This window comes from Parasteatoda tepidariorum, chromosome 6 (genome assembly GCF_043381705.1).
Source record: "Parasteatoda tepidariorum isolate YZ-2023 chromosome 6, CAS_Ptep_4.0, whole genome shotgun sequence".
In the NCBI taxonomy this organism is placed as follows: domain Eukaryota; kingdom Metazoa; phylum Arthropoda; class Arachnida; order Araneae; family Theridiidae; genus Parasteatoda; species Parasteatoda tepidariorum.
Genome location: NC_092209.1, coordinates 14136460 through 14146099, shown reverse-complemented (window position 1 = coordinate 14146099; position 9640 = coordinate 14136460). Strand labels below are relative to the sequence as shown.

At 33.0% G+C, this 9640-nt stretch overlaps 2 protein-coding genes across 2 annotated transcripts; both read right to left on the bottom strand.

Moving 5' to 3' along the window:
* Positions 1 to 4370: 4370 nt before the first annotated feature.
* LOC139425740 (uncharacterized) lies at positions 4371 to 5075 on the bottom strand. The gene has a single exon (XM_071181684.1). It carries the CDS (start codon positions 5073 to 5075, stop codon positions 4371 to 4373), a length of 705 nt encoding a protein of 234 aa, XP_071037785.1.
* A 2126-nt stretch (positions 5076 to 7201) lies between these two features.
* On the bottom strand, positions 7202 to 7657 carry LOC122272073 (uncharacterized). The gene has a single exon (XM_043055122.1). It carries the CDS (start codon positions 7655 to 7657, stop codon positions 7202 to 7204), a length of 456 nt encoding a protein of 151 aa, XP_042911056.1.
* Between the last annotated feature and the right edge of the window lie 1983 nt (positions 7658 to 9640).

Here is a 9640-nt window from a genome sequence, read left to right as displayed (position 1 = left end):
AGATGATAATTTTACTGTATTTTAACACTGTGGCCATAGAAGAAATATTTTTTATGCTGCACACTGCATCTGGGTTGTTTTGAATATTTAGTGGCAGCTTAAATACTGAATGAGCTGTTCTGCCTCCGTCCAATAAAATTGCCGCAATGCCAGATGATGCAACGGCCAACGTGATGCCATTATTTGATCGTATTTCACCGAGAATTAGCGAAGGAATTAATGTTTTGCCAGTTCCACCTGGTGCATCAGGAAAAAAATCCACACTGTCCTGCTGAAACTGCGAGCATAATGCGGTCATAAATGTTCCTTTGTTTCTCATTCATTGTGGAACATTGCGAGTAACAATCGCTGCCATTTCTATCGTATTGTATTGAAGTTCACGATTCATGTCAGTGTTTAATAAATCAGATGCACTTCGATTTGGTGAAAGCATACCGAAATGACTGAGTGGCAATTTGGCAATAATAATGCAAAGATCCTCAATAGCAATCAGTGCTTCATTGTTCATAGCATCGCTGAATACTATCGTTAGATCGTTGCAACGTGTGCGATATTTATACCGTATATCATTAGTCATCGAATCTTTGTGATATTCTCATAACGTTTCTATACGGGCCGGGAAACATGTAGCTAATACTATAGCAAATAGTAGACGATTTTGCTTTGCAGTACAGTTCAATGCTGCTTCATCAAGCACACATTCCCACTTTTTTTTTTCTTTTCTCCAAGCTTTGGACATGTACCTAGGTCATTATGGACCCTTTACCATATAGCCCAAAGCTTGGCTACTGGTCCGGCTCCACTCCAGCCTAGGAACGAGCCCAGTCAGCAAGAATTTATTGAAAGCAAAAATATTTACAAACTTCTAAATATAATTTTGGCATAATTTTACAAAGTGGTAAGAATGAATAAAATAGATAGAGTTGTTGACATTTTACAATTTAGATATGTTTAACTAAGCAAATATCCAGGAATTCCAATTTCTTTTTGAATGTTTATGAGATAAATTTTTTACGGTACGGTAATAGTTTAATAATTTTGTTTCTTTTTTTTATTTTTTTTTTATAAGTAAACTTAGTTAAGGTTAATGTTCCAAAAGTACAATGAGGAATTCATAGATATCCGTGAAGTTAGAAGAGTTAGAAAATAAAATACAATAAAAAAAATAAATAAAACAAAGAATAGAAGTCTTCCAAGCAGTTACAAAAGAGCCTGTAAAACTTAAGAAAACAAAACATAGCATAAGNTATGGAAGTGAGTGCTGGACCCTAAGCAAAACAGAGGAGGAAAAACTGCTAATTTTTGAAAGAAAAATTTTGAGGAAAATCTTTGGATCTCTTCAAGAGAATAACGTAAGGAGAATTCTTTACAACCACGAAATTTACAAAAAATATGACAAATGTGGTGGGACCGACATTGTGAGAACTATTAAAGCATCACGCATTAGGTGGCTGGGCCACCTCTTCAGAAATTCTGATGCCGTCCCTGCCAAAAAAGTGACTTTTTCCACAATTGAAGGGACGAGACATAGGGGACGACCACCTACAAGATGGACAGACGACGCTGAAAAGGACCTCAAGCTATTGGGAGTCAACTGATGGCGGGCCGTCGCACCGGACAGGACCAGATGGAGGAAAATCTGCGAGTCAGCCTTGGCCTGTGAAAGGCTGTTGCGCTTATGAAGAAGAAGAAGAAGTGTAACATAATTACTGGTTTTTCTTTTAAAAGTCCTCTTTTCTAAAAATGACTTAGGTTACTTGCCCCTCTTCTTAACCCCCATCACTCTGTAAGTACCCATGAATGTTAGAGGATAAGATAATACTGAATACTTTATTTTTACAGAAGTTTAAAAATTGATAACAGATTCTAGCGGAGAAAAATACGCTCTTTAATACTAAAATACTAAAAAGTAATACCTGTGCTTTGCAGTTTTAATTTTTTTTATTTAAAAGGAAGAACCGAAACTGTAGAAGAAAGCTTTTCAGTTGTCGTTGCCATCTTTTAAATAACTGTATATCAAGAGAGTTAATTTTGTAAAAGAAAAAAAAAAAATGGTAATGCAGTAGTGATTGTACTTTCCATAATTCAAAGTTAGTGTTTCGTCTCGGCCTATAAATTCAATATTTTACTTTTGATAAAAATAATGTTTAAAGGTATAATTTTCATTGATTAAAACTCAATTAAATTGTAAATTATCCCCAAGATAAATGATTAATTTAATAGTACTTTTTCGATAATTGTTTATCAACCAAACCTTTTATTTGATGCCAACTAATGGTTAGCTTAATTGAAGAAATTGCTGTAATAATTATTTTACAATCTGGGACTAAGTTGCAAAATCCGATCATTAGAACGAAAGTTATTCAGGGGGATATATATATATTTTTTTTGCGAACAGTACATACACTAAAAACGAATCCTTAATTAGACTGCATATAGCACAAGAACTGGGAATTTAACTTTCCGACATAAAACCTAATTTTAGATTATTAATGATAAAGCGATGAAAAATTAGTTATTAAGAACAGCTTCAAGGCCTTGTTCAATTGCTATTTAATTTACTTTTGAAGATCGGTGAGAAATCAGGGTTGCGGAAGCAGATCCCCTGGTTTCTCAATGTAGATGCCACTGCCTGCGTAGTCGTCCAGTTTTTGAAGATAGACAGTTTATCCCCTTATCAAATTTGTACTCTATAGAAACTTGGATATCCAAAATAAATATGACTACTGAGAAACGAACACAACGTTTATTCAACATAGACAGCATGAGAGGGAATAAAAATAGAAAAAATATGAGAAATAAAATAATTGGCACAGCGCCATCTATTGATATAACTTTAAACATAAATTTTAGACATTGTTTAACACTCTCCACCATGCATCCATATATTGGATGCATTAAATATTCATTGCACTTCTAGATTATACAGTCTTTCAATGTCTTTTTTACAACATTATTTTCTATTGAATCTCCCATGATCTAATTTTCCCATCTCTACCTGCAAACAAATTTTTAATCCTTCCTAATTTCCAATTATGGCGCTTAACATTATCTTCGTTCCCGAGAACAACATCATCAATTTTATAAGTATTAAAATTTTTTGTTTAGATTACATTTGTTGTTTAGAAAACATAACAAATCTTAACTCTAATAGATATTCCTTAAAAAAAATTTCCAGAAATGATCCAACAATAGTAATCTATATTTCCACTTTTTAGTTAATTCCACCTTATTTGACATTAAATTAAGATTATTTGGAGTAGATAAAGTCGTTAAACATGACCCAACAGTAAAATGTGAAGGAGTTAAGGGGTCAGGCTCATTTAAATCATTGTTAATAACCGATTCGACTTCAGTTAATACAGTAATTAGTTCTTCATAACAAAGAGAAGTTGTACCTAAAACCTTTTTTAAGCAATTTTTAACAGATCGAACAAGCCTTTCCCAAAAGCCTCCCCACCATAGGGCACCTTCTACAATGAATTTCCATTCTAATTGATGTTTCTCTAAGAAGTTAAACACTTCATCATTTTTACACATTTTATACAATTACTTAAGTTCTTTATCGGCAGATTTAAAAGTTTTAGCATTATCAGAGTATATAACTTTACTAATACCTCTACGGGCAAAAATCGTCTTAATGATTGCAAAAAACATTCAGTACTTAAATTAGATATTAGTTCTAAATGAATATTACGAGTAACAGCGCATGTAAATAAACTTATATATATTTTAGAATTATCCTTTAAATACAATGACCCTTCAAAATCAGTACTAGTTATCTCAAATGGTTGAGATTTCTCTACTCTATCAATAGGTAAAGCTAAAATAATTTCATTACCCCCTTTAGCTGTAAATTTTTTACAAATTCTACAATTATACAAAATAGATTTAACAAATTGTCTCCCTTTTAAAATCCAAAACTTACTTCTTACCTGAATTAAAGTTTCATTAACACCATTCTGTAATACTTTTTCATGACAATCATAAACAATTAATTTTGCAAAATAATCATTAGAAAGAACAATTGGACATTTTTCATACACATCTAAAGATGAATTAATTAATCTAGTTTTCACTCTTAGAATACCTTTATCATCTAGCATAAGATTAACATTAGCTAATTTACTATTCTTATCTACACATTTATTTTGTTTAAGATTTTGGATTTCTGAATAAAAATTCTGTGCTTGAGTTATTTTAATCCAGTATTCCCAAGATTTTTCAGTTTCCTGTATAGAAATCGGACCGGTGCACTTTTGTTTTGTCTTCAGAATATTAATAAATCTGAAAACGTAGGTTGTAACAGGCACTAATTTTCGAATTTTACTGAACTTAGAAATGTAAAAGATAGGTTGAATTTCACAATTTTAAACAACAGGTGTCACATCATATCTTTCTTCATCACAAGAAGAATGTAATGCGATTTCCGAATAATTTTTATCAGGCCAGTTTTCTTCTGATTCGGATAACCAAGAAGGACCATAGGCCAGCGCATTGTCGCACACTAAATCTTTGATTTTTACACAACAGGTTATCTTGTCAGCCGGATTATCACTGCCTGGACTGTGATACCACATTTCTGGAGATATACTTTCTTTAATTTCACTGACACGATTTTTCACAAAAGTTTTCCAATGATATGCTGATCCTCTCATCCAGATGATCACAGTTGAGCTGTCAGTCAATAGACGAGCTTTTGTATCAGGAAATTGCTCCAGCAAAACTTTCAACAATCGCACTCCAATAACTGCAGCCATGAGCTCCAACCGAGGCAAAGTCATTTTCTTTAAAGGAGCTACCTTTCCTTTGGATAGAACAAATGCTGTTCGAATTTCATTAGAAACGGTGAATCTCAAATAGATAACAGTTCCTTGTGCAGTTTGTGAAGAATCACAGAAATCATGTATTTCTAAACTCTGTGGAGTCTCTCTAGATCGAAAATACCAACGTGGTATATTGACTTCACATAATCCTTGTAGTTGATTGTTGTACCAGCAGTTCCAATTGGCTTTTATTTCTTCTGGCACCGGTTGATCCCAATCAATGCCATCTATCCAGAGTTTTTTAAACATAATTTTTGCTTGAATGGAAAATGGCGACAGGTAGCCCAAGGGATCGAAGTCTCGATGAAATTTGAAGAATAGTTCTTTTGGTCAGTTTCTTTTCTGGAGGAGTATTCACAATATCATCTGGTGAGTATGTAAAACAATCATCTGTTGAAGAGTATCTCAATTCAAGTACCTTTGATGAAGCTTCAGAAATATTTAATTTTAAAGTTTTACTTTCTGAGAGAAATTCTTTCTATAATTCTTCCGAATTAGAGTTCCATTTGGTTAAATTCATAGATGCTTCCTTCATAATTGTTTTAGCTTCATGATAAACTTTGACGAACCTCGTCTTCTGAGTCTACTCCGGTAATAAAATCATCGACATATAAGGAATTCTCCAGTAGTTGAACTGTCTTAGGATAAATATCTCGAAATTTCTTCAGATGATGCTTAATACAGGCAGCAAGCAAAAATGGACTTGGCTTGGATCCTAAAATTAGTCTACAAAATCGGTACACAGCAACTTTAGGATTTTGTAAATCCGAATCATCATCAAGCCAAAGAAAACGCTGTCTGTCCTCTGGAGAAATGGAAATTTGATGAAATTCCTTCTCTATATCCGACGTCATAATTATTCGATATTTTCTAAAGAATTTTTAGTTAATCCGGTAAAAAGCTCGGTCCATCTAAAAGGCAGTCATTAAGAGAATTGCCTCTTTTTCCTTTTGATGAAGCATCATAAACAATCCTTAACTTTGTAGTTGCATGTTCCGGCCTTATCACTGCATGATGAGGAATATAATATATATCATGTCACTGAATTTTGAATCATCGCCAATTTTTTCAATTAATTTTTCCTTCAGTTGCCTTTGAATAACTTCTTTATATTCTTCATTTCTTCCTAAATGTTTGCAACAGTTTGAAAAAACTAAATTTTGCATTTTTATAATTAACTTTAAGTTTTATTTTTTCTTCCTTCCTCGGTAATTTATTTTCATATCTCTTTTCCATCTGAGTGATTGATGAAGAAAATAACTCTAAAGCTTTTTTTGTTTCTTTTTCTTCGCAGATATTTTTTTATTCCAATTGGTTCGGTTTCCCAAAACATTTTCAACGATTCGTTTATACTCATATTTTCTTCCAAGGTCAGATTAGTCATAACATTCGTCAATTCATTACAGTCTGAGGAGGGAAATTTCCTTTGTACACACCATCCGCGAATAGTTTCAAGTGCCACCGCAGAATAATTTATTCTTTTAATTCGATCATTACTAATAGACCACAATATGTCGGCGCCAAACAAAATTGAAAATATTTCACTCATAAATCTAGAGTCACTCCACTTAGGCTCTAATAACGTTATTCCAAGTCTCTTCAGTTTATTTTTTATTTGATTACTTTGCTTTTTTATGTTCGCTGATGTAATCACTGAAACTTCGAGGAAATCAAAAGTGATACTTTTCTCAGGGTCATTAATACTTCTTAAAGTTAATTCTACATTTTCGTTTTTATATTTTTTCGAGTGATTTTCACCAAATATATGAATTTGCATTTCTTTTTCTCCTTTTACTTTTAAATTTAATTTTCTGGATAATTCTTCAGTAATAACAGAAATTTGAGAACCTCCGTTAATTAAACATCTTACAAAACAATGATTTTGAGGTCCTTCTGCAATAGCATTTACAGTTTGTAAAACTATATTAGATCCAAATTTAGAAGAAGAATTTTGACTTACTTCTGTTTTTGGCTCCTTCTTTGTCATTCAAATCCCATTTAAAACAAATTGATTCGTGATGTTTTCCTCTGCATTTTTTACACTAAAATTTATTTCTGCATTCAGTGGACATTCTTCCGAAACATAAAAAACACCTTCTAAGGAATTCTAGCTTCTTTTCAATATCCAAAACACTTTGAATGATTTTCACAGTCACAAAAAATGCATCTATAATTTATTGTTGACAAGGCGGATTCAGTTTTCCAGGCTTATTCCGATAAAAGTTTGATTTTCCCTTCAGCTCAAATCTTGATAAATCTTGGCTATAATTGTTCTTCGTGTAACTAACTAAGCTCACCGCTTCACGACAGTTGATTTCCTTTTTCAAATAGCTCATAGTTTCTTGTATATCAAATTCTTTTTCTAATTTCCGACGTCAATTGAATTCAAAATTCAATTCTTCTGGAAGCTTCTGCTGAATAATTGGGCATAATAAATTTCCATAACTTCCTGCAGTTACATTTAATGATGACAGGCTTCTTATTTGTATTTCACACTCATCATATAGCCTTCTTAGTGCTTTTAAGTTGGAAACATTTCGAATAGGTTCAATAGCGAGAAGTTTCGTCATGTGAGAGCTTATCACAATGTCCGTTCTTCCAAAACGCTCTTTCAGAATCTCGATAGAGGAATCATAATTCAGATCACTAATGGCAAATCCAGATATAGATGCGAGAGCGCTTCCTCCAAGCAAGGATTTCAAATATGCACATTTTTCAGTCTTTCGTAATTCGTTGTTGTTATGAATAGCTGTTTCAAATTGATTATAAAAATCCAACCATTTGGTAGAATCTCCGAAAAATGTTCCTATTTGCAGACGAAGTAGATTCATTATTTTTGAATCAGTTTCAACAACGACAGTGTCGTTTCTATCACTTTCGATATTATCTTTTTGAATTAGAAGAATCTCGATTTAAAAATCTCTGAATCCTACCTTTCCACTACCTTATCACTAGACAGCGGATTATATGCACTAAAAAACGGACAAAATATGCATGCAAATATGCACTAAAAAACTTGAATATATGCTCTTAAAACTAGAAATATGCATTTAAAATAGAAATTAAAAGTTCAACTTATTTAAATACTACTACTTACTTTTTCCAACAAACACAGCTAAAACATTTTTTTGTTAAAAGGAAGAAAATCAAAATATTTCTTACTTGAATCTACACATTTCTGAAGAAAAAGCCTAAAACTGAAGTATGATAAATGAGAGAAGAAAAATCATCGCATTTTCCGGAAAGATTTTATTAAACTGAATAATTTTTGTTGCAATACACAACTAAGTGTTTTTCCAAATTTTCAAGGGTGAATTGATGTCGTCGGTCATCAAAGATCATTTTGAAAGCAGAAAATGACCTCTCCACGTCAACCGATGTTATTGGACAAAACTTGTACAATTTCGTACTCATTGGTTTTACTTTCTCTGGAAGTTCAGTTCCGTTTCCATTAAGAAAATCATTTATCTTCTTCACTGCTGCAAAACCCGAATTTTTGTTTTGAACGAAACACCATTTTTCTTTTACTTTCTTCCCAACTGAGTCTGGAAGAGCATTGATGCATTCTTGAATTTTTTCAATTTCGGATATGGCCTCAGCCAGGGGAAGACCTCGTGTTTCGAGCTTTGTTATTGCTCCACTTAGAAAGAAAAGTGAGTGTCAATTATGGCCAAGTCCTTCTGCAAAGAGATATCCTGTAGTAATTCTTTTGTGACATGAACTGAGTAAGCACAGAAAGTGTCAATTGCATCTACAACTGACTTTATTGCATCAAAATTATTAGTGTAAGAACGTGCAGCTTCAATCCATGTACCCCACCTAGTTATCACAGGCTGTGGAGGTAAAGGCAAATCAGGATACATTTCTTTATACAATTTTATGCGCACAGGTGCCTTGAGAAAAACTTTCTTGATACTAGAAATGAAATCATTCAGCTTCTCGAACAGTCTCAGCCAGTCTGTGAACAGCATGAGCCAAACATGTAATATGAAGCATTCTGGGATAAAAAATTTCCAGTGCTGCTGCAGATTTGACCATATACGGAGCGGCATCACTGACAAAAATCAAAACATCTTCAGAACCATCTCTATCAGACCATAATAATCTGATAGAATCATTGACAAACCTTACTGTGGTTGAATGATTGACTTTTTCAAGGGCTTTGCTTGCTAGAAGATGTGGTCGAGTAGGAATATTATCCATTTTTCCACAAATAAAATGAGCAATGTAGCGACCGCATTTATCTGTCGTCTCATCGACTTCAATCCATATAGAGCCATCTCCAATATCTCGTCGAATATCATCCAATACTTCGTTATATATCTGTTGAAGGTAGTTCTTTCATAAAGTCGATTCATCGGGAATGATCTGATTGGTACAATATTTTTTTAAAAACTGTCTTAAGTTTGGATAATTTAACTTTTTTAAAGGAATATTGCTGCTTACTAAGGCTTTGCATAAATCACTAGAAAAATCACTTTCCTTTTTAGCTGCTTGAACAGGAATAAACTTTGAACAAATCCTTTTGTATTCTGCTTTTTCTTTGCAGAGTGAGCATTAGTCTTTATATGTTGATCGATTTGGTACTTTTTTTCACAGGAAATGTGTTTTTGACAAATCACACAAAATACTATTTCCCCATCGGTCGCAAAGTCCTTCCCATGGTCCGAAATCCATGTCTTCATTAAATTTGATTTAGTCGACTTAATTTTTGGCATATTATAAAATTCGGCAGTCAAAAATCACGTTCGAAGCTTCACTAACTACGTATTCAACTGATGGATGTCGAAATTATCTATCTATTAGATGGAATT